The 26,325-nt window shown below is 44.3% G+C and overlaps 1 protein-coding gene across 2 annotated transcripts; it reads right to left on the bottom strand.

The window, feature by feature from the left end:
- Positions 1-398: 398 nt before the first annotated feature.
- LOC119172621 (galactosylgalactosylxylosylprotein 3-beta-glucuronosyltransferase S-like) lies at positions 399-18,839 on the bottom strand. Of its 2 annotated transcripts, XM_075885326.1 has the most exons (7): positions 18,409-18,839; positions 14,999-15,134; positions 13,166-13,254; positions 8,132-8,394; positions 6,447-6,650; positions 4,767-5,054; positions 399-1,864 (listed from the first exon to the last, which is right to left on the bottom strand). In XM_075885326.1, exons 3-7 carry the CDS (start codon positions 13,239-13,241, stop codon positions 1,745-1,747), a joined length of 951 nt encoding a protein of 316 aa, XP_075741441.1. In that variant the 5' UTR covers positions 13,242-13,254; positions 14,999-15,134; positions 18,409-18,839; the 3' UTR covers positions 399-1,744. The 2 variants fall into 2 exon arrangements, with proteins under 2 accessions (XP_075741441.1, XP_037279672.2); XM_037423775.2 differs by lacking the exon at positions 14,999-15,134.
- Between the last annotated feature and the right edge of the window lie 7,486 nt (positions 18,840-26,325).

The raw sequence follows: 26,325 nt of genomic DNA, 5'->3' as shown, positions 1-26,325 counted from the left end.
CAGCGCTCTTACACTTCGTGTAGATGTGTGGATATTACTTTTTTTTTTCATGATTGCAGTTGCAGAAGTTGCATTACTGGGAACCACACATGGGGATACCTTTGAACTTCTTTTTCGTCACAGCTGGCATAGTTAATGAGTCGATTAGGTTGATACCCTGCCAACACAATCCGGTCAATGACATCCGCCGAGAGAAAGGAAAGCGATGGAAGATGCAACACTTGTTTCATCGTATACGTTTCGTTTGTTTCAGTCCATAATGTTTCACGAGATGGAAGGGATATACATGGGAGGGGTATATACCCTCCCGCTCCCCTCGCTCTTTCGTATGCAGCACTTTACGGGTGCAACAAAATTAAGGAAGCACGCCTACAGTGAATGAAAGTGTAAATCATCACTGTACGACAGGATAATTTTATTGGGTTAAGCAGCTGATATGGCACACATTCATATACAGAGTACATTAGACAGGTCATGCATTCTCTTTAAAATGAGCTGGGCTGTTATGCGTCTGGCTATTATTAACCGGAAGCTGTGCTACAAATATAAAAAAAACACTTATTTAGAAACTCTTGGAAACAGACGAGGCATTCTCTCTTCGTATAGCACGCTCACTGCGAAAAGAAAAGATGTTGGCAAAGCTTCTTCTAAACAAGGTGATGCGGTTTTACTAAACAATATTTTAGGGTGCTATTCGGCACACGTATAAGATACACTCAAACACAGAGTGCCATCACAGAGTAAGCTCTGCTTAAGTTCTTGCACCGCACTTTAGCCCGACAACGCTTGCTTTGTGTTTTTAATATACAATGAAATATTGTCACGTATGCCCAGATTGGGCTGCCTTTAATGGGGAAAATGCTAAATATTCGTTATGTCGACGTACATTTATTCTACAGAAAGGCCACCACTTTTTCATTGTCGTCAATATGATTACCATAAAATACAAGCTCGCTAATGGACGCTACATGCGCTATCCGCACAGCCATCGCGTACGTGTCTGGACACCTGCCGCACGCTAGCGGTGGGCGAAAGAGTGTTGCTGATACGTTCTTTCACTTACCGCTTGCGTGCGGCAGTTGTCCCGACACGTATGGTATGGAAGTGCGGATAGCGAATGCACGGACCCCGAGGTAGCGATAAGTGAAACAGAAGCAAAACAGTCTTCAAAGAAGATACGAGCCTTGTTAGCTATGTTAGTGAAGGTGGTGCTAATATGTACTACGGAGTATCATGGGCTTGTGAATATGCAATGTGAAGTGGCCACTGAGAGTACCTCTACACCACTTGGGTCACTGGTGACACCACGACGTCTTGCACCAGCCACTGTGTTCTCTGCAAAAGTCCATGACGTCCTTGCATGATTGACACATCGACCAGTTCGCTTTGGCACCCTCGTTTTGAAGAATTTACAGAATTTGAACGCTGTTCAGCGTACGTTTGTCCGTTATGCCTACCAGGATGCCAATGGTAAACATGAAATACAGCGCAGGGCTTGAAATTGTCCGTTTGCGTTCCGACGCATCGCAGAATCCGAAGAGGCCGAAGCATCACGTTGAGTCACGTGGAACTTGAGCAACAGCCGAGGGACCTTTCCTGAAGAGTTCTCCAGACGCGGAAATCGGTGTCGCAAGCCCGCCAGATTCGTCGCAATACAAAGAACAGGCCAAGCCCAAGATAAAATCGAAACGCACCTGAGATGATATGAGTTCTCGTTGACGTCACTCAAAAGTAATTTAAATCGCTAATAGTTGATGTAGCGGATCAGCGCGTTGAGATTTGTCTTCTGCGAACGATATTTCTTGCTAATCTTTGCCACCGATGGGAACGTAGACGGTTTAGTCTGTGTATGCCAGACGAGAACCTAGAAAGGAAACAAAAAACGCGGGGTGGTTACTGAATACTAAAACGGCGCTAAAGGACGGAATGTGAAGCAAGAAAAAAAAATTTGAGGTGGCCCTAATCCTTCACTCGTGTTACTGCTAGCGGCTCTCGCCCGTCGCCGTTCATGTGCCCTGGTGTGTTCCTGGGTTAACTGTGTGTTTCTCGTCGCGCTACCGATAAGAATCTCGGAGGCCACGTATAAAAAAGCATGCGGTTGAGATCTGTGCTGCCAAGTGCAGCTGCTTAGAAGAAAACAGCCCGGTCTTCGAATGAGCTCACTCAGTGAAATCGCATTTATTGTCGAGACACACAATTGGTCCTTACCTCAAGTAAGTCTATGCTCAAGTATACTATCTGTTCAATATAGCTTTTCCCTTGATGTAGAACCAAAAATTTTTGCGCACCAGTTTTTCTTTTATAAGACTGTTTCTGAATGTTCGGGGAACCAGAAGTGCTCGATCAGATATGCTTGAAGGATAAATACAAGTGCCGCTCCGTGCTCGTGCCACTAAAAAAGAATAGGGCACGGACACAGAGCGGCACTACTATTTATCCTGCATGCACATCTGATCGAGCATTTCAGGTTCTACGGATATTAAAAAAAAAACACTTGTTGTTTTTTGTGTGTTTTCGAATACAAAGCCATACTTACCGTACAATATTTAAATACCACTGCGGTTAGTTCGAGACTTGTGCAAATTCTAGGTAGAGCACTCTTAAAAATCATAAGCTGGCAAGGCTATTGCACACAGTGAAATAAATGAAATAAAACAAGATACAGCTATTAAATAGTTCCATTCGTCAGAAGTACATTGTACATGGCTATCGCGTGATATGCTCGCAACTACAAAGCAAATAACGGTGTTATAACTCCACCATAACGAGAGCTTCTACTACAAAACAGCGTACACAACGAAGCATCCCAACATGACTTGGACGGATTCCTACCATTCTCACGTAATGCTAAGGGCATTGCAGCGCAGACCACTAAGCGAGTTTGCCTGTTAACGAAACTAAGTCATGAGCTCCCGGTCACTGAACTGTTCTGTTTTACAACAAATACGCTTAGCCGCACACGTAACTTGCAGGAACCAAATGAAACGTTTGAGTGGGGTGGCGAAGTCATCTCACGAGAGCTTTTAAAGAACTACGAAAAGAAAAGGCGATCTTGAAGTGGGCTCTTGACTGCCCTGGCCAAGCCGGTTCGGCAGGCAAGCGAGTTGGCACAACGCAAGGTGCCTGCGAGTTTGAGCTTCCCGGCTATTATAGCCTTCGGGGGATGGCAGCTAGCTACGAAACACGGTGTTATGACTGTAACCACGAAGCGATATCTGACGCACTGCAGATCTGTCTCTCCCCACTCCCTGACTTCGGGCCACAGCACAACGTGAAGCTCGATGGCCTCAGCCTCGTGGTAGTTGAGCATAGTGTAAGCCACAATACTGTGCATAGGAAAAATCTATATTTCATTGCCAAGGGCCGTTTGAGTGTGTGGTGAATGAACATTTTTATTTCTAAGAATGTTCATGAGCTTTACTGGGGTTGTTACAAAGTGCACGATGCATGTAAGAAAGTTATCTGTATAACGAAAAATCAATGCAAGCCCGCACGTTTTGTTACAGAGGCGTTTAACCGCAATATGCTTCCTTCATTCGCTGTTCCGCGCATACCTATGCGAGAGCTAAGATTGCCGCAAAGAGTTAGCCTGTTCGGATGCTAATAGGTCTTGAATCATTACTTGAGGACGATTTCTTTCTTTTTCTTTTTTTTTACTTGTAATATTTCGCCATAGAGAACATGGTAAATAAATAAAAAAGAAAACACAAGGGTTCCAAGGGCAAGCGCTGTTTTAGGAGATACCAGTGTTTTCTCAGCAGAGTACAACACTGAATGCATTTTAATTCACACAAATCTGTTTTGCTCCAACATTAGACATTTCTTTCTAAGCTTCCCGAGTACGGAATCTCTGTGCAACCTGGTTTCCTCTTGTAAGTAAATCTAATTTCCTATCCCTGCCGACATTTATCTCAATTTCCACCTTGTAATCTTGTTCTTATTCATTTTGAGGGAGTGGGTGGAATAATTGAATCATACTTTCATAACTTCCGGCACGAAACGTACTGTTTCCAAGGTCTTCTTTAATTTGTGCGCATTTTACATTGTTTGGCATCCTTGTTTTATTCCACTATGTATGTCTCCGATTAGACGTGATTCCGTTGGGCTGTTGACTATATACTTACGTGCTTTCTGCAGTGCCTCTTCCGTCTTATATAATCTCTTTACTCGACTCATCTCGCACCAATCATAGTATTTCTATGTCTGTAAATTTGACATTATATATATACTACTTAATCACACAATTTGGTATAAATTTATAAATCTGACACAGTTTCGTTTGCTCGAAATGGGTACGAATCATGGTCTTGTTTGAGTATTTTGTAGTTGTAGTTGTAGTGTATTAATTATGATATGATGGCAATGTAATTATTGTAGACGGAAAAACAAATTGTCGACAGTAGGGAGTGAAGCTAACATTCGCAGCGTGCTCTGCCAAATGAGCCACGGCGGCACTCGTGTACCCTTCCGACTTTTTAAGGTATTATTGTGCGCGTAATCCTGAGTATAACAATTTTCGTGCCAGATGGCGACTTCTAGCACGTCACCTTTATGCGAGCTGGCAGCTGACGAATAATTTTTGCAGTATGCCACCTAAAGGCATGCGAGGTTATATCGATCAGCTTCCAGGAGGTCTCAATATGTGCCGCCAACAAAGACACGAGCCCTTAATCTCTTCCCTAAACTGTCGTTGATCAAGAAGAACTTCCACGAAGAAAAAAGCCATAGCGTCAGTTTCAAAAACTGACTGGGAGAGCATTTCATACCTTTGTGGCATTCTCGCACAGTGGCTCGAGGTCTGAAATCGATATGTTCAGGCTTTCGAGGAATTCGGTTTCCTGGCGCCCTTCCTTGTGGGGCATGTAGATGTGCGTGTTGTTGATCAGAAGACGCAGGTTGACGGCGAAGCCGGCCATGTCGACGGCGAAGCGTCGCTTGCGGAGGTACGGGTCGTGAAAGCCCACCACGCTGCCGTCCACCACCACGGGACTGCTGAATCCGGTGATCCTCATGGATCCCACCGGGAACACGCTCACAACCTGTGTCCACCGGATCTAGATCAACGAGGAGAAATGCGTCATTCGCTAAAGTATTATTCATGGGTCGTCGTTACACACAATGCAATTTTTTTTCCGTTCTGCATGCGACATATGTAACGCTCTAAAACGAAATGATTTCGCGCTCACGTTTTATCTTGTGCATGGCCGTCAATGTAAGTCAGTGTTTTACGGGTGAATCAGTATGCACATGTGAGTGGACATGCACACGGAGGTCGGCAAAAAAAATGGTACTGACTCCCACTCAGTCACAGAATATATTTTGCTTTGAGGGCTCACTTGAACTCGGACACAGCAAAATTTTCGTCAACCGAACTCAACAGGAATAGGGCTCACTAAACTTTTCACCAACCACACTCACTTGGACTCAAACTCAACCGGGCATCACTGAGCCGAACACACTCATGCTCAGTCCAACAGCTTGCACTGAGTCTGAGTGAGTCGAATGATGATGAGGTAGTTAGCCTAAGCTTACCTTTTTCAACCATGATGTCAATGGTGTTTAATGCCAATATCACATATAATTGGTGGACGTCTACAATGGCCAATATTGTAACTTTATATACGGGTTATCAATAGTTTAAACATAGTTAGGACAATTTTATAAAATAGGCGATTCACACGAGATGTTTTCCTCAAGAACTTCCCGAAATAGAGTTTGCAGGGAGACCTCGAGACTCCCTCCCCCTCCCTCCGCTAACGCATGCCTTTGGCCAACAAATACTGAGGTGGTGCATGAACGCTACTTCATTGAGATATGCGCGGATAGGCTTGAGTGTAAAGGTAAGCCGACATAAGTCTGGTAGTAATTCTGAAGATGAGTAGATAGGAGTCATCTAACTGAACTTATGCAAACAGCCGCTTAGAGGTGCACTACTTTCACTCCTTGAAACAATTTCATAGCTGTGTTGTGTATTATGATTTGGTAAAGAGGTAGTTGCGTACGCCCGTTGAGCTCAAGAGCCATGGAGATGGCTGATGTTAATATCAATATATATGCAGAAATATATTTAGTACGCGACGATTTTGTATAAATACGGTTCATGCGCAGGATAAAGAGAATAAAGGAAGTTTCGTACATGATTATATAAATCCATCTACGTTGAGTGGTCAGAAATGTTTTAACGAGACACGCTTATGGCATATTCAGCTGGTTGTTTCAGAAAGCTTTGGAGGCTCCATGTAATTGACGTGAAAGAGCAATTTACAAGTATAATAAAGAGGCCAGTACACAACAAGGAAGAATGAACATTATTTGCAGGCCCACTTTTTCTTGTCTTAGACTGCTGAACTCACCGCTTTTAAACACGGTCGTATCACTCTGAAATGATCATCTGAACACGTGAACAGTTTTTTTTAGTTGACAAATTACTGACTGGGAAGGCTCACCTCGTCGAACAGCCGATAGTCATAGCTGTTATCATCGTCGGCGAAGTACAAGACGCCAGGCAACGTGGCGTTCGCCTGCACCCATGCAATAGCCGTCCGGCGTGCCGACACGCCGCGACCTTTGACCCGCGTTCGCAGCTCCGGTGGACAGGGTCCCAGGAGATGAACGTGCGGAATGCCACAGTCGCGAAGTAGACGGGACACCTGCGGTCAACAAGTCCAATTGAAGTCGCGAGGGAATACAAGTTAGCAGACCGTTCATTGGCGTGATCGACGGTGGGCTCGAAGTAACGATAGACCTCTCGTCCCATACGCGTTTGGCATATCGTTATAATTATTTCGGCATATCGTTATTATCATCATGTGTTTTAATGTACATGTAAGCATACAGGAACATTTCCTGTAGAGAAACAGCAGATGAAGACATGCCATAGTACATCGCATCGCATATCCGGCCCCATGTTACAGACAGCAGTCTAATTCATTCGGTTACAAGTATTTCAATAGATATATAACAAGGTGAACGTTGCATAAAAAGCGAGACCTCTGGAAGGAAAAGGGCCACTAAGCGCCGTTAGAACAAAATAACTCGATAGAACGAGGCTGAAATGTCGTTCCCTTTCTAAGAATATTCGACAACATTGACAGCCTGTCACAAAGGCAGAAATAGATGTGATTAGTCGACTGCTATGCGACCTTATTAAATGGCTCTCTAAATAGTAGTTTTGCTTTGGCCTCATTTATACACTTCGATTGTTTACTCAGGTGGAAAATAACCAAGTGACTTGTCCAACATTACTAAGTCTTGTTATGATCATAATTGCATGAGAGTGGTCGCACTGTATATTTACCGGGTAGTGGGTTTACCCGTTTTAAAAACCATGCTTCAGCATATGAATCAATTCAATCAAGCGTATTTCTGAAGAAACACAGGAGGCTACGCAACGCGATTGTCAACAGAATAAGTTACTTATGAACAAATCATAAGTCTACATAACACTTAGTTACAATGCTTGCCTCTGTGTGATTTTGGCTCACCACTACTTAACTCGCACTTGCTCTAATTTGGAGTTTTTGTGTTATTTAGACTCATATAGCTGTATGCGCGTTAACACTACTTCATCGTATTTTTTAGAAGGAATGACGTGGCTGTCACTCTGACACAAACATAGCTAAGACATTGACAGTGATGAGTTAGGAAAGATCAGGCCATTCGCTTCTTTATTTTTCAAATGATAAATTTTCACACTTTTCTAAATGAAATGCTATTGAACTTTAGTTTGAGACAGCAGTTTTTCCATGGACAAAACCATTTTATAACAAGCTTTCACCTACTTAAGTTCAGATTGTTAGTTTGTTGCCTGCAGAAGTTGCTTCGTTTTGCTGGGTCAATTTCTTGAACTATACGATTGTGAAAAAAACCAGCACAAAAGACGAAGGACTAAGATACAGGGACAAGCGACAAACGTTAAGACGAAGTGCTAATACCACTTCTGTGGTGTCAGGCCTCGCTCTTTTGCGCTGTTATTTTCACGATCATGAATAACCAACTGGCCCGAGACAAGGCCATTGTACCATTGTGAAGTTCTTAAACTACTGTATCCTGTACTCTGTATCAGACACGAGACAAAGCAAGTCTCCCGGTAATTGCAAGGGAAATATATGTAGGAGCTTAACGAACGTACTGCCTCTGTGGGACGAGTGTAGTCTTCGACGAGAACCCAGAACACTCCAGTGGCGAGCATGAGAGCCTGGGCGACGCGCACCAGATCCGGTATCTGCGTCGGCCTTCGGTACGTGGGCGTGACCACGTACACTGTCGGTACCGCAGGAGCTTCGTTTTCCGTAAACGTGTCTTGCGACGCAGTCGGCGTCCACTGTGGGCATCCCGCCGACACATCGAAGCTCGTCCCTCGTCGTCCACCACTGAAGTGCCTGATTTGAAGGCCTGCAAAATTCCATCGCCCAGTTTCTTTGACTCGGCGGCGAAGGTCAGCAAAACTTGTGGAGCTCAGTCAGGCTCACTCATAAAATATATCTTGCCCTTAGGACTGAGTCGGATTCACACTCACCCAAGTTTTTTTTTTTTTGAGCCAGACCTACTCGGTCTCACAATCACGATAATTTTCTTGAACCAGACTCACTCGGACTCAAGCTCGCCAAAACATTACTCACCCGAAATCACTCAGATTCGGACTCACCGCTGAACCTGAGTTTGAGTAAGCCGAGTGAGTCGACTCATGAGTCCGTCAGCCAAGAATTATGTTTTTCGACCATGGCGTCAATGTCTTATAACATCATTATTTTACGTAATAAGCGCTCTTCTTGGCGCCATTGGTAGAGTGCCTCTGAATAAGTTATACGAGTGTAATTCATGCTTCTAATTAATAAATATTGAAGTCGTGTATGAAAAACACTGATTTGTAATACGTGTAAGTAGACGTGGTAAGTAAACGTAAGTAAACGTAAATCCAAGTAAGGCTGATGATAATGCTGAAGATGAGTAGGCATGACCATAGGTCGGCAAAAGAAAAATGTTTAACTCACTCAGACTCACTTAAGAAATAGATCTTGCGCTTTGGACTTACTCGGACTTAAACTCACGAAAATTTTTCTAAGCCAAACTCACTCGGACTCGCACTCAGAAAAATTTTTTCTTCAACCGAACGCACTCGGAGTGAGACTCACGGCTCGATTCGAGTCTGAGTGCGTCAGAGTGAGTGGATTCATGAGCGAGTTTGCCTACCTATGCTTCCTAAGTAAAGGCGGCGGTGCAGTTTTAACCAGAAAGCGGCACAAGCATAGGTCTAGAAGTGTGAAAGCGTTACTCTTTATGCGTTTTCTGCACAGTGTTTCCTAAAAGAAGATTGAATGAGAGAAAGAAACAGAGACAATTAGAGTCAGTTGACAGAGCATCCAACGCGTTATTCTAAGAGAAAATGAGAGAGCACGATATCATAAAGAAGAATGAATAAAACCGCCTTCAGCATAGTTGGAACAAATTCATCTTTTTTTTAATGGAAAGAAGACCAGAAGAAGTGCAAATAAAACCATTAAGATGCACTACGCCGTTCACGAATGAAGGAATGATCGCTCCTGCTCCGCAGTGCACAGCAACTCCAGCGATGCTTGAGTAACCACGGAGGCAGTTTTTACAAAATATGCACGCAGTCGTTCCGTATTACGACGGCTATATGAATGTGCCCTTTGTAATTAGTGGGCCAATTTTCACCAACAACTCCTTACACAACTCACATTGTGTGAAGGTCCGGGGCGGAACTGCTCCTCTGCCCCACAAAACTACATCCGTTTTCCACCTGACATGAAGCTTGTACAGGTTATCTTTTTTTTGCAAAGTTCTACGCGCACGCGTTGTTCAACAGTAGAACCTTTGATTGCCATGACGGATGTGTCGATTGAGTACCTGTAATTATTTTACTTTAGCTGCGGCCGATTTCTGTGACGGACACCGGTGGCGGCGGATGATAATTTCAAGGAATTAGTTGTTGTTGTAATCTCATAACAGTTTATGCTCTAAGAATACTGGCAAAACCTACCCCATTGCTCGGAGAAGCTTTAACTGTAGTTGTAGACTGAAAGTTTGTTTGTTGACCACGTATTTAAACTTGATGTTTCTCGCTCATTCATTCGCTCATTTTCTTTCCCTCCCTCGTTCTCTTTCTCTATCTTATTCCATCACCAGATCTGTGCTTCAACCTTTTCCTACCTAAATGTAGTGTAGACAAAGATTACCGAGTTTATGTTTTCTGAGATGCTACACTTTTGAGGTCAAACACTATACTTTGTACAAAACATCGCCATAAACTAAGACGTCTACTTAACTTAAAAAAAAGGTTAGGAGTTCAATAAAAAGCCAGGTGCGTAAAATACCGTGAAACAAGGACACCAAGTGTACACTGACGATATAAACCGCTAGGCTGGTCCGCTTTATGTTCAGAATCAGGAGCGCCACGTATACAACAATGTTAAGCTGATGAAGCCATCTCCACACACTCGTAGCGCTACACTAAAGTATGCGAGCTACTCTAAAATAAAAGTTTTTGCTCAAAGAAAGTACTCCCCGCTGATACGAGAGGGTGAAGTCGAGTCAAAATAACGTACCCGGGGAAATATGCTCAAGTTACAAGTCTTCGACTCTTAAAGAGTTCATACTAAGGTGTAGCAACAGTGCCACCACAAAACTGGGTCTCAGCCTATACAGTTACCTCTTTGTAATCTTTGTAGTTCTCTTTACTCAATACACAGAGCACAAGTCAGGGATACCACCAATTTTTTTAAGGTTTCTTTTAACCGTACGTTGCCATATCATTACGAGAACTTTTTTTTTCTTCTTTTCTGAGAAGCCCACTCCGCTCTCATTACGGTTCCTGGCGACTGAAAAGCATGCGGCGTGTATGCACGGGCGCAGTTCACTGTCTCTGTGCGAAACGTGACACGCGCATACGCTTCAATGCGTTTTATATCAACTTAAGCGCATGCTGCATGACATAGACGGCCAATATTGGAGCTCGAGGACGGAGCTACCTATAAAGGCACGCAACCATCAAAATCCCCGGCACGCTATACATATAGGTATACAGGATACATCGCTATCACTCTGGCTTTAAAGTATGTCCTTTATTGCCTTGATACATCGGAGCAACAGAAACTGTCCCGCTTTTTGCATTCATAGCGAAACCCTAAAATAACCTGCTATTTTCTTCAATCAAGACGCTTTTATATCATCCCTTTTTACAGACGGAAGCTCTGCAGTGAGGTCGTAGTCGGCTTTCGCTTAAAAACAAACACAAAAAACTCACAGTGGCTTTCAAGAGAGCTTACATAAACTAGGTAAGAACAGGCTAAGATATGTTGGAGTGGCGTCAACAGAACATAAAAAAAAAGATTAGGGGTACCTAAAGCTTCGCCTTTAGGAGATTAACGTGATAGCGACATCCCGTTCATAGTGCGTACTTCAAACACTTAGTGCATGAAACTTTTTTGAGTTTGTCATGCACCCACCACGCGGTCTTAAGGGAATAGGCACATTAGTGCATGTGCCTTTTGTAGTGGGGTACCCGCTTTCAACCGCGGAGCCATTAGGATAATCTCATATTCTGGCGCCTATTGGCAATGAAAGCTTCTACCATGCAATATTACTGCAATATTTGATGTTGCATTGTGAAGCATATATACACAGGACGCGTGTGTTTGTGAAGCATGAAAGCTACTTTCGCTGCATTTTCAAACAGAGGAAGTTTATTTTTTCCCACTGTTTTCACAAGCAGAGGCACACATTTAACGCGTGCGATGTGCGATTGTCAGACTAGCGTGACCTACAGTAAAGAAGGAAAAATAAAAAAAGAAGCATGGCCGTGCGTTAGAAGATTCGCTTGCCGTGAAAACGACTCAGGTTCGATCCACACTCAAACCCAAACAACCCTGGTACGGTCCCCACTCTGCTCTAGGAATTTCTTATTCAATTATTTCATTTGCATCGTTGTCGATTTTTGGGTCATTCTTATGATGAAGATATTTCGCTCACCGCCAATGACGCCGACACTGGAATTCCCGCGAAGCAAGCTCTTTAACACTATCGCGTTAAAATGAAGGTGGTACTTCTTATGGAGGAATAGCGGCATTGTGCGTAAGCATTCATAGAAATTATGTCACTTAAGCAACATATGGCAACATGATCCTGCGGCAGTATTTACTAGTTAATACTGCGAGACATTACTCGCAGTTTAAGCAGCACTATCTGACAGTAACCATCAAGTAACTGACGTTATCCAATACTAACACACATCAGACTTAGTTTAGACCAACTTTAAGATAGTACTAGACACTGCTCATTGCTTGTGAGCAAATTCGCTAAGCCGAGACGTACGTCGCCTTTCGCAGCTTCCCGCTGCCACCGACGCATTTATCACTAAGCTTAACGCGCTAGTTGTAGATGGACAAATCGAAGTACGGTATTAGCCTAACAATACTCAAGTACCAAGTATTAAAAGTTTTCATAGCGTTAGTAACGTTTAACTTTCTGTTTAAGCTTCTTGAACAGCATTCCTTATGAATGCAAGATGTTGGCGTGGCGCTGGGCGTCAGGCAGCAGATGCTCAGAAAAATTACTAGTGCTCTAGCGGTTATACCAATCGTGGCACATCACTGGCATGACAAACGCCACCAGTGGTGTTCATCACACATCGACAGTGCATAAGAGGAAATAGCCAATAACTAACTGAATTAGCTAGCAAAATGCTTGCCCGCTCAATGTTAGAGACTACTATACGATGGCGATGCGCAAGGAGCATGTCATGCGGTATTTGTTTTATTTTTGTATTTGGCAGGCATCTGCAGTAAACAGGAAGACACCCGTACACAATAAACCAAAAGTTAGAAGCTTTCTAATCAAACCTATTTCAATACCAATCCGCAACGTCTCATTTGAATTTTCTTCCGCTTCACTGAATGACAAGATTTTAATTATAGTTGCCTAATTAAGCAATTAAGCATATCTAGAAATTGCGTGACAGGCTCCATGAAGCGGTCAGCAAGATGCATTCTGACGCATTGTCCGAGACTGCGTAGGCAGATTTTCAAACTCTGGCTAAAATTTTCCGCTTATTTTTTCCTCCTCGTCCTCCTGGCTAAAATTGGCTGAGACAGCTTCCATACTAAAGTTTGCACTATTTTGCTTCGTGTTATTCGTACGCACTAACCGCATAAGAAAATGATTGTTGCGCACGTGGCAGCCGCAATAAAGACTGGAATTCTTCCCCGCAGTAGTGGCGCCATCACAGAGTCGTTCCTGCAAAAGACAGCAAAACAAAAAGTGCTCAATCATACGTGTGTCAATGAGTTAGGGGTACACAGAGAGAAAAACAACATTATGGAAGAAGGTTGCTTGGTTACTTGGAAAGGAGGAGGGGGGAGCCACGGGCAGGTGTTATTGTGAAGCTCGTAAAACCAATGTATGGTGATTAATAATGTATACTTCCGAAATATAGTGGGGCCTTTGTGTTTTGCACATTACCAGAGAAACACATTTGGGAATTCTTGAGCCCGTGAAGCAGACTTGTGACACGCTTCTTAACATATTTATAACCATACCTACAGCTGCAAAAGCTGCAGTTTGATGGTTATAAACTATAAAGCCGAGTACCTTAGCCACTGATACACCGTGGCGGATGCCCGTATATGCACAATTGTTGATATTTGAGAGGGCAATGTATGCTACGAGAAATCGTACAAATTTAATGAAATAACTAAATGAGTTTCATCTTTGCGTGGTGAGCAGACGACAGACATTCAGTGAAGCTTCATAAGCTGTCTCATAAAGGAACGCTAAAGGTAAAAAAAAAGTTTTCAAGTATTAGTAAACTAAAATTACGCGATACCAAAAGCAACACGCTTATTGCGAGAATACGCTTTGTAAGCGGGAAATCACACAAAGAAAAAATGGAAATAGTCATGCCACCTTGAAGTTCCGGAAAGATTGGACGGCACCTGCTAAAGCCTACGTAGTCAGAACTTGTGCATTTTAGCAATCGCAGCGGAACAAACTCTAACGAAAGAGACACGTGAACAGGATGGGTGCGGGACAGTCGATGCTCGTCCTGTTTACGTCTGTTTCATTAGTGTTTGTCCCGATGCTCTTGCTAAGATGCAAAAGTTGTACACCCATCAACAAACACAAGCTTTCGCGTTGAACAGTCTACGTAATCACTTTTTTTTGTGAAAATTTTCTTGCGTTGCGTTCTATAAGGGACTCAAAAACTTACCATGACGAGTATGAGAAACGTTCGTTGTACTAATGCGCCCAATGTACGCAAGAAGATCTAATTTTGTGCAGTCACACTTACGTTCAAGATTGGATTTCTTGGCGCTAACTACAAAAAGAAAACTCTGACCGCTATTTGTTTCTCTAATAATAATTTTCTCATGGCTAAATTATTGAATCTAGAGTTCTGAAAGCATAATCTACCCAGCTAAATTGATTTAACGGTGTACTTTTGTATTCCTTTAAAGGGACAGTAGATGAACGAATTATTTTTTTACATTAGTACATTGTTCTTATACAATTTTAACATCATCGAGCTTGCATCGAGGAGAAGATAAGTAAGCGAGAAAACGCGTGAAAAAGAAACTGTAGATGACGACACCACCTTGAAATGCCTCCCGAAAATGTCATGATGGCATATGCTTTGACGGCGCATAGAAGGACCTGCGTGGCTCATGATCGGTAAAACAAAAGTTATATTGTTTTTCGATTGAGCAAGAAACTAGACACACCAAGTTGAGAGAATGTCGCTATGTTACGAAAAAAATGATTCAATGTCCGTGATGTCAAACTCGAACATTTCGGCGTGAAATTCAAAAACAAAATTTCGACCTTGATTGTGTCATCTACTAATAAACATATGATGATAAAACAACATCAGTGTTCTAAAAATACGATTTAGCAAGCGAAACGGTTGCGTTGTTGCTTCAGCGTCCCTTTAGGATTTGACGTGGGAAAGAACGTGAGGTATTTTTGTGGTTATCGTTTTTACCTGTTCGCTCTCCAAGTGTGTTGAATACCGCATGCGTCAGACCGGCTGATATATAGAAACTGCCAGCCCACACTCTGCTGAGCTCTACGGTCGGCAATGGCGTATGCACACTGCGTCCCAACATATAGGAGCCAGCCTGCAAGGAGAGACATGTCCCCAAGTAGAAAATAGGCGCGCGCAAAGTCTCTTAATATCCGCATAGAGAGATGAATTCTTGCTAGACAAGGGACAACCCAGAGCATGCTACTGCAGCGAAGTTCCCTGAAAAAGGTCGAAGAAAGGGATTCGGCTTGTCAGAGATCGAAGCTTCCACCAATGAGAATGGATGCTTTGTTGTCCGGCGACCGTAACTTCCAGCAAACAGAGCGGGAAGGGAACGCATCACACGAATCCTCCTGGTCTTATTGTGCAATAAAATCGCGCAAATCCAGACGCACGCAGTCGTACGATATCTCGTTTGTAACTCAAAATGAGCGACAGTGTCTAACGTGGTCGTTCCGTCTCGGTCACGCATCAAGAAACTCAATTGTAACTGGAAGCTGGGGCATTGCAGGGGAGGGTCAGTCAGACAAGCAGCGCTGTCTTTTTGCACCAAAGTTTGTGTATGGCAGTTGCCTACTAAATAGGCTATAGTATCTTCCAGATCTACACCTTCCCTCTGTACACATTCCTTCTCCTCCTCCTCCTTGTATTCGTTTTTTTTTCGCATGCTTACTTTTCTCCTCACTTCTGCTTTTTCTCCCCCTCCCCTAAATGCAGGGTAGCAAACTGGATGTTACAATCTTGGTTGACCTTCCTGCCTTTCTCTCATTTTTTTTTCACTCTGTGCCTCTCTACAGACAAGCCTGGGTAAATGAAAAGAAGAAACCCCCCACATATTGTTGCATTAATATTCCTTGCACGTGATACGCGATTTAATTTTGCACTTTCTTATTTTTACCTTGAACAATACATAGGAAGTTAGAACGGTTCAATTGGTTGTTGTGCAAACCAAGCCCAAACTTTCTCACTGCGATTCATAGCGCAACTTCGTTGTTTTATAAGATAGTTAACTTATCTAGTCTAATTAAAAAATATTATTCTAATCTTCCCACCTAATTTTATGTCTCATCCTCACGCGTTTGAATTTTCTGGGAATAGATTAATTTACCATTAATAATGAAGAAGTTTGAAGTATAACATGGCAGAGTATAACGTGGTATTACATGGGAGTTGCTTTTGCCCTGTGGTGGTAGTAGTCAATATAATGATGATGATGATGGTTATGAACTAAGCAATTAAAAAGAACGTAACATTCAGAGTGACCACGTCGTCCTAAACTGCACCTGCGTACTTCAAACTCTCGATAGAGTTGCCTATCACACCATGCGTGTTCTACTGTTAGACTCTCCTTGATACATTTGAATGGTGTTTGCTTGCCCATATTAAAATGAACATTTACTTTCCCTGACCTACAGATAAGCCACGAGCTTTTTTTTTAACTACAGACACCTGAAGACAACAGAATTTTGGGATGTTGAATGATGAAGAAAAAGAAAGGTACGTTTTGTCAGATACGTGCCTGAAGTCCTTAAATAGTACGAAGGCCAGCGTAGAAAAAAACAAACGCAGAAGACATGAACCACACAATATCAATGCATTGTTGGGGTTGTACACTGTTTTTTCTCTCTTACTTTGTTTTTGCTGTGGCGATGCTTTTTTTTTGAACTCTACATGAGCAGGCAATAACTTTGACTTGTGCAGATATGCCTAATTTTTATATGAGAAATGACGCACACACCCAGGCATCATGCTTCAATATAGGAAATAATGTTGTAAGAAGTCTATGTGTGGCTCGGAAAACCACATGGTATAAGAAACCTGAAACAATAATACGTATAATTTTTGGCCTTACGTGTGACAATAATAGCGGTATGATTGACATAATATATTGCATGACATGTGTTACCTAAGGTGTATAAGAAAAAGCGCGTTCATACGTGCCTATGGTGAATGTCACGAGGGCTACCGCCAAAATACTGTAAAGCGTCTTCATTTCGGAGAAGCCGGTATACCGATGGAATTTTTTCATAAAAAAACGACGGGTTGTGTTTTTATGCTATTTAGGGAGGTCACGTGGGTGACTATTCTCTCAGACACGCAATAAAGTAGTGTTTGTTGCAGTATAATATAGATTACATGTCTCTTCTCAAAAGCAGCATAGCTACGTCCTAGTAAAGGCATGGTGCTGCGCATTTGTGCAGCCCACGTGTTTCCGCACATCATGACTGGTATCGCTTTCATCTTCACAAAACAGGGAAAACAATTCATGTTAGGCACAGCCTTTTCACGCCTTGTCAAACCATCTGTCCTCACCACGTGTGACACATTCTAGCGGCCCGTAATATGCGGGCCGTGGTGTTACCAGAAATTTAGAATGGTTTCTGAACTTAATTGCATTTCATTGCATCCTACAACATAGGCTATTATAAATACTGTATACACTGCATGAAAAATTGGTGTATTAGTTGAATTAATAAATAACAGACTAGCCAGACGAGCACAATAAATACTCACTGGGTCGCTTATCTATGCCACCTCGAACGCGAAAGCCTTCTTTTTTTCTGCCTTACTGATGTTTTGATTCTGTCCCGCTACCCCCCGAAAGCTTTTCTGTTGTTTTGCATTGCCCCGAGATCAGTACACCTTTTACCAAGCTGCGATGTCATACATGTGACTTTGCATCACGATGCCGTCACCAATACTTGACAGTCTGTGACGTCATTGTGACGACGTATGATGACTACATCCTTATTTTTCACTTCACTCCCGATGTCGCGGGACGCTGCTGCTAGGCAGTGAAATTCCATGCTTGATGAGGCATCTAACGCATTCGCCTTAAAAGTCATACAGTTCACCTTTAAAGTCATGTATGCGTGAATATAGGAAAATTTGCAAAGAAAAAATAACGCTATGTATTCTCGTGAATAGGCGGCAGTGTAGACGACCCTCAAAGAGTTAGGCGATAATTCATAGCGCCACAAGGGAATGCGGACGGCTATTAATAACATTATCTCATAATGGCGTTACGTTTGCCATCAGCTGGTAGAAGCACTCAGTAAGCGTAGTCACTTAAATAGCCTCTTTCGAATTAACGAGTGATCACCACGGCTGCTACTAATATATATGCCACTTTAGTCTACAGCGTCACTGATACGGGCCTCCTTCTTTTATAGCCTGCGCACATTACTCGCTGAAGCTTCCGTTCTGTAATAGTCGGGGGTTGCAGAAAAACCGCGCATCTGAAATGCCTTTTGGCCAGAACTTGCGTCCGCGACGTTGACTTGCCGCTGTTTGTGGGGTTTTTCTACCGAGAATGCACAGGAGGGAATAAACAGGCATTGAGCCACGGCTGCCGCAACCGATCTTACCTTCAAAAGCTTCCAGGCGACTGCATAACGATGGTAAAGCGGCGCAGCATCTAGAGCATCGCCGAGATTCTTGGTCGCTCTAATCTGAGCGACGCAAACATCGCTCGCGTTTCGGTGATGTCATGTCTGAGGAACACGTTGAAATTGGAACACGAGTTATCGACTTTTCTTGAACAGCGGCTCAAAAAACAGAACAGAGGGGAGGCTCTCGGGACTTCCTGAGCGAGTCCTATTTTTCGCTGATTGGATGGCCCTCCAGGTCTGGCATTAGGGCTAAGTCCCACGGTGGTTGACGGCATGTAAAGTAGGTACAGACGCTGACGAGAGAACCACGAGCATATTCTTTTCGGTTCCCAGCTAAAGTACACGTTGGTTCAACTCAGAAAGCGGCAGCAGCAGATAGGGGAAAGGGTAACTCAAGGCTGCTTCATGGCGATAGCGCTGTGTGACGCTAATTGCCTGAAAAGCGATAAGGGGGAGGGAGCTGCATGGCGACGCACTTGATGCGGAAACGGACTTCCGCTGTACCGTGCCCGTGGACATGATGTGTGCCGTAAGACGGGGAAAAGATTGCACTGTTCTTCGTTTAACGAGTGGTTTATATATAGAGCCTTGCATAACACTTGACTGTAGCGTATTGCACCTGGTATTTGGAAATAGCTGCTCAACGAGTGTTTTTTTTTATGGAACTTTGCTTAACACTTAACTCAGTTAACTGCGGCCTGTCGCTTCCGATATTTGGCAATAGTGGAGCGAAACAACACACTAACGGGGCGTGAAACTTGCCATTGACAGGACTGGATCGCACGCGGTGCGGACAGCAAAAGAAGAACGGTGTTGCCACCGGTGGCCTGACCTTCGCTGCACTAAAGTATCCCGCGTTTTTGGTCGTTAACGTCTTCACTCATACCAGTTATCACGTAAAAAGCTATTTTCGCATTCCGACGTCTTAGTCGTGTGGTACTGTTTGCATATAGGCGTCGCAAGATGGTGTCAGGAAATGGTTTGCTTGACAGTGATAGGGAGGGGGTGGGGGGCGTGCGTAAAATTTTCTCGAAACTTGCTACTCTGTACTGTATGTCGTGGGAACCACGCACACCGGCTATCAAGAGATAGCGCCACGTGTTGCGCAGTAGCGGTGCGCGTGGCCCACTTGCGCTCTTCAAAAGGGCCAGCCTGCGCGTGGCCCTGGCGCCTTGGCTGCCACGAAGTAAGGAGGCTATCTCCCGTGCTGGCCAATTGCTGCTGCCCGGAATCATGGTCGCTGCATAGCTGTCTCGTCCCTGGGTCGACCCTGCCATATAATGCGTCTTGTTAAATGAATGTTGTTGTTTGTATTTGACGTGAAGTCTCCGCCGTCCTTGCTTTACCTATAGACTGAGGTGCAGCAAGCCCGATACCCACAATGTATGTATGGCCGTGCGCTGCACACTTTTATTTTTCCAGTCTGCTCTTGCACCCCGCCACGCATGCGATCGAGGCTGTTTTCCACAAACTCACGCGTTCATTTCAATAACGGTGACAGCTTATTGGATTTAGCTTATTAGTCGCAGATGCCTGTTCTAAAAGCAATCGCTGTGGTCTCGGTGATGTTCTCAATGTGATATCTCAAACGAACTATTGCAGGGCCAGGTTTCTTATTTTTTTTCTTTAAGGGTGGGGTGAAGGGCAAGCTTTAATTGTTAGGAAAGGAAGAAATTGTTTTCATGGTAAATACAGAGTGTTGCCCGGGAATACAGAAGGTACTTGATGAATCAGCGATGGAAAGCAAATTTTGACACGGCAGTAAAGCCGATGCGTGTACACCATGAAGAATGCTTTCCTTCCAAATATTAAAGGCCAAGAAGGCCCATACCGAGACAGTAACGGAAAAAAAAACGAGTGACGAAAACAAAAGCAAAAAAAAAAGGTGAGGATGCAAGAGAACTGGTCGTCCACTTACGCATATGCAGCAAAAAGTAATATATATATATATATATATATATATATATATATATATATATATATATATATATATATATATATATATATATATATATATATATATATATGGAATGAACTTGCAGATAGCACATAAGAAAAGGATCGTATTTACTAACGTTTCGGCCGTGGCACGGCCTTCGTCAGAATAAGTAGGTATGATACAATGCAGCCGTTTTTATAGGCTCACATGATGAACTCTCGGTATAGCAGCTAGGACAATCAAAGTGAAAAAATGGTAATCTGTCAGAACCTTGTGTTGACATGACTGACATGTGACGGGTGCATGAATATACAAGTCTCAAATTTCTTGCGCATCGACACGCGGGGCACAGTATGGTTGGCAGGACATGCAAAAGAGCTCTGAAGTAAAGAAACCACGGTTGACTAATATACGTTTTAATATACACTAAAATATTTTACTAATCTAAGAAGTCGTGTGTTATAGTGCGAGGCAGGTGAGCTTTCCTACGTTTTCATTGATACCTGAGCGAATGGTGTTAAATTTATGGATCAAGAAGGATTCCCTCACTTCCCTATCGTGATTTGTCTTGAAACCGGACTGAATAATAGTGGCCCTAATTTTGTCGAAACCATGGCCAGGCATACTGACGTGCTTCGACAGCGGTAGATTAGGGAGGCTTACGGCATGTGCACGGTGATTATTAAAACGAATTCTGAAACTTGTCTCTGTTTGACCTATGTACTGAGCTCCGCATGTTGAACACTCGAGAAGATAGATGACGTTGATACTATCACACGTGTAGTTCCCATTTATCTTTAAAGAAAAACTGGACGATGTACTTAAAACTGTTTTAGATGTCGTCATGTGCGCGCACACTTTGCAACGTGGTTTGTTGCAGGGACGACAGCCTTCATGATGTGAACACGTGGTTTTAGATGAGGTTAGTAAATCACGAAGGTTCCGCGACCGCCGGTAGACCACGCGTGGTTGTTCTGTAAAGATTCCTTTGAGCCGCTCGCTCTGTATTAAAATGTTGAAATGTTTCTTTAAGATATGGTTCACATTTGGAGCTGAGGCCGCATGTGTCAAAATTAGATTAGTCCGCGAACAGTCTTTGGGTCTTTTGTTAGTACTCAGCAGGTCTGAACGGTCAAGCTCTTCTGCACGTTTGATGGCGTCTGTGATTATGCTGGCCGGATAGCTCTGTTTTTCGAGCGCGCTCCGAAGTTGTTCGCAGTGGCGGGAAAATTCGCTGCTATCAGAGCATATTCTTTTAAAACGGACTGCTTGGCTGTAGGGAATACTAGTTTTGTTGTGTTTCACGTGACTACTGCTAAAGTGAAGATATTGCTGCCTATCCGTGGGTTTTCTGTAAAGATTAGTTATCAGCTTCCCGTTACGTAGAGTGACCATGACATCAAGGAAGTTTATGTTCACAGGTGAATATGAGTGCGAAAAAGAAATCGCCGGATGAGCGTTGTTAAGATCTGCTATGAAAGAAAGAAGTTGCGATTCACTATGGTGCCACATTAGGAAAATGTCGTCAATGAACCGCTTATAGTAAAATGGCTTATATTCACAATTTGCAAGAAATTTGTTTTCAAGGAGTCCCATAAATATGTTTGCGTAGTTTGGTCCGATTCTTGTGCCCATAGAAGTACCGCTTACTTGAACATAATGTGTTCCATCAAATTCGAAATTGTTAAGTTCAAGAATGAGCTTAAGCAACGTAGCTAACGTAGATGCAGAAACTGGTTTGTTGGCGTCGCAATCGTTGTACGCGCAGATAACTGCCTCGATGCCATCTGAGTGAGGGATATTAGTATATAGTGACGTGACATCTAACGTAACGAGAAACGAATTTTGAGGAGCCTGTAGGTCAACAATATCTGATAGAAAGTGATTGGTATCTTTAATGTAAGAAGAAAAGCTGGACGGAATGGTGTTGATGAGGCTGTCTACATAACGGGAAAGGTTCTCAGTCACTGTTCCAATACCAGAAATTATCGGTCTACCGGGATTATCTCTCTTATGAATTTTGGGAAGAAGGTAAAACCTGCCAGCTACTGGGCTCAACGGTATTAGGGATTTCAGAGTACCATAGCTCATTTCTTTATTATTAAAGAGCGCAGTCAAAGTATCACGAACAATATCTTTGAACTCGTTTGTTGGGTCATGATCTTGCCGCTTGTAATATGATGCATCACTGAGCTGCCTATGGCCTTCGCTGATATATTTGCTTCTGTCCATTACAACAATGGCGCCTCCTTTATCTGCAGGTTTTATAATTATGTCATTACGACTAGCGAGGGATTCAATTGCTTGTTGCTCTCTGTCAGTAAGGTTGCGGTGCAATGGTGTACGTTCTTTATATGCCTGCATGACATCGCGTTGTACAGCTCTGATATAAAGGTCCAGACATTTGTCTCTTTGGGAGGGGGGTGTCCAATGCTTGTAAGATGGCAACGATGAGCTATCGGTATTGTGAGCCGAGGACCGATCATAAAAGTACTCACGGAGGCGCATGTTACGTTCGAAATTGTGAAGATCCTTCACCAACTGAAATTCACTATAGCCTCCTGTTGCAGGGCAAAAATTAAGTCCTCGAGATAACACACTACGTTCCTCAATTGATATATATATATATATATATATATATATATATATATATATATATATATATATATATATATATATATATATATATATATATATATATATATATATATATATACATATTGCGATGATGTTTATTAGAACAGAGGAGTCGCAACGAGGTCGCGACGGAAAATGGGCGAACAGCAAGTCTGGCAAAGGCGGCACAGGTTCTCGCGCAATCAGAGCACGGGCTTTTCGTTGTCTTCCGAAGGCGCATACGCGTTGGTGCGTATGCTCCACTACAATACCCCCGGGGTGAAGGGTAGCCATCCTGGCGACTCAGGGAGTAGGCACAATGAGGGGGTCGTAGTAGGGCTTGAGACGGTCGACGTGTACGGTCTCGCGTCCTCGATGGTGCAAATCTGGTGATTGTGTTAATGGCTCGATGACATAATTCACCGGGGAGGTCGCGTCAATGACACGGTAGGGACCATGGTACCGGGCCAGAAGTTTAGAAGACAGGCCAGGAACGTGCGGGGGCACCCAAAGCCACACAAGGGAGCCAGCACGAAATGTAGGAGCTATGCGGTGAGCGTCGTCGTGTCGAGTCTTTTGTAGGCCTTGAGCCTCACTTGTCAGAGACCGAGCCAACTGACGGCAGTCTTCAGCGTATCTGGCGACTTCCGAAAGCGGGGAGCACTCAGATGCATCAGGGCGATACGGTAGTATAGTGTCGAGTGGGTGGGAAGGTTCGCGGCCGTACAATAGAAAGAACGGGGAAAAACCGGTAGTCGCTTGCGCCGCGGCGTTATAAGCGAAGGTAACAAAGGGCAATACAGCGTCCCAGTTAGTGTGGTCGGAGGAGGTGTACATCCTCAGCATGTCGCCAAGTGTGCGGTTGAACCGCTCAGTAAGACCATTTGTTTGTGGATGGTATGCGGTAGATTTCCGGTGGATAATGTTGCATTCAGCGAGGATAGCTTGGATGACCTCCGACAGGAACACTCGACCCCTATCACTGAGTAATTCCCGCGGAGCACCATGGCGTAGAATGAAGCTGCGGAGAATGAAGAGTGCAACTTCGTGGGCGGTCGCTGCCGGTAGAGCTGCAGTCTCAGCGTAGCGTGTCAGATGATCGACTCCGACAATAATCCACCGGTTTCCAGAGATACTATATGGGAGGGGGCCATAGAGGTCTATACCCACGCGGTCGAATGGGCGAGCCGGGCACGGGAGCGGCTGTAACATGCCAGTAAGGTGCCGCGGAGGTGTCTTGTTCTGTTGGCAAGTGGTGCAAGACTGAACGTATTTCTGCACAAAGCGATACATTCCTCGCCAGTAATAGCGTTGGCGCAGCCTTTCGTAGGTTTTCAGGACACCTGCGTGAGCACTTTGGGGATCTGCATGGAAATTCATGCAGATGTCAGAGCGCATATGAGTTGGGACAGCAAGGAGCCACTTCCGACCACCAGGCATGTAGTTACGGCGGTACAGAATGTTGTCTCGTAAGGAAAAGTGGGCTGCTTGCCGGCGTAGCGCTCTCGTGGAAGGGACAGCAGACGGATCGGTAAGGTAGTCGACTAACAAGGCAAGGTGTGGGTCTTTACGCTGCTCCGAAAGCATGTCAGTCGTGTCGAGTGGTGACAAGGTGGTAAAAGGGGGAGACAGAGAAGCCACATCTGGTATTAATGGCGATCGCGAAAGTGCATCGGCATCCGCATGCTTGCGACCGGAACGATATACGACACGGATGTCGTATTCTTGCAATCGAAGAGCCCAACGCCCCAGGCGTCCGGACGGGTCTTTCAAGGTGGACAGCCAACATAGAGCGTGGTGGTCTGTGACCACGTCGAAAGGACGGCCGTAAAGGTACGGGCGAAACTTCGTCAACGCCCAGATTATGGCCAAACACTCCTTCTCTGTCACGGAGTAATTCAATTCAGCCTTCTTGAGAGCGCGACTTGCATAGGCGACTACGTATTCAGCTTGGGTGCCTTTCCGTTGTGCCAAAACTGCACCAAGACCGATGCCACTTGCATCGGTGTGAATTTCTGTGGCCGCAGCAGGGTCGAAGTGACGAAGAATAGGTGGTGAGGTCAGCAGGCGGCGCAGCTGGCGAAATGCGTCGTCACATGCAGGTGACCATGCAGATATGCCTTTGCTGTTGGAAAGCAGACTCGTGAGAGGTGCGATGATGGACGCGAAGTTGCGCACGAAGCGACGAAAGTAGGAGCAGAGACCGACGAAACTTCTTAGGGCTTTCAGTGATGTGGGCAACGGAAAGTCAGCGACAGCTCGAAGCTTATCGGGATCCGGAAGAACACCGTCTCTGGTGATGACATGTCCCAAGATGGTTAGTTTTCGTGCTGCGAAGTGGCACTTCTTGGAGTTAAGTTGTAGGCCTGCAGAAGTTAGACACGTCAGAATCTCGTGGAGGCGAGCAAGATGTGTCGGGAAATCAGATGAAAAGACTACGATGTCGTCCAGGTAACATAAGCAGGTTTTCCACTTGTGGGCACGCAAGATGGTGTCGATCATGCGCTCAAATGTGGCAGGCGCGTTGCAGAGCCCAAATGGCATGACTTTGAACTCATATAGGCCATCCGGCGTTACAAAGGCTGTTTTAGGGCGATCACATTCAGCCATTGGCACCTGCCAATACCCACAACGCAGATCCAAAGATGTAAAGTACTCGGCGCCTTGTAAACAGTCAAGAGCATCGTCTATTCGTGGTAGCGGGTAGACATCTTTTTTCGTAATATTGTTTAAGCGGCGATAGTCCACGCAAAATCGTACGGTGCCGTCTTTTTTCTTGACCAGAACCACAGGTGATGACCAAGCGCTTTGAGAAGGCTGTATGACTCCACGTTTAAGCATGTCATCTACTTGCTCCGTAATGACGCGGCGCTCTTCGGCGGAAACGCGGTAAGGACGCTGTCGCAGAGGCGAATGTGAGCCGGTGTCAATAGTATGAGCGATAGTGGTGGTGCGGCCCAAAGCAGGTTCTTGAAAGTCGAAAAAAGAACGAAACTTGTTAAGGAGAGCAACAAGTTGGCGGCGATGCGAGAGGGGAAGGTCTCCGTCAATAGCATTGTCGAAGGCTGACGAACTTGATGGCTCAGACGCATGAGTGATTGCAGCAATGTGACATGGCGTTTCGTCGGGAAGAATAATATCATCGATATGGTCGACAGGTTGCACATATCCTAACGTTTCACCACGAAGTAAGCCAATGGGGTAGTTGCAGTGGTTGGTGACCAGCATTACGGTTAAACCAGACGCAATTGTAAGAACAGCAAATGGGAGAACGATGCCCTTGCGTTCAGTAAAAACTGGAGATGGCGTAAACACCACCATGCCGTCAGGTTGCGCCA

The sequence above is a fragment of the Rhipicephalus microplus genome, unplaced genomic scaffold, assembly GCF_043290135.1.
Source record: "Rhipicephalus microplus isolate Deutch F79 unplaced genomic scaffold, USDA_Rmic scaffold_120, whole genome shotgun sequence".
Taxonomy (NCBI): domain Eukaryota; kingdom Metazoa; phylum Arthropoda; class Arachnida; order Ixodida; family Ixodidae; genus Rhipicephalus; species Rhipicephalus microplus.
Note: the sequence above shows the minus strand (reverse complement) of the source record. Positions and strands in the feature narration are given on the sequence as shown.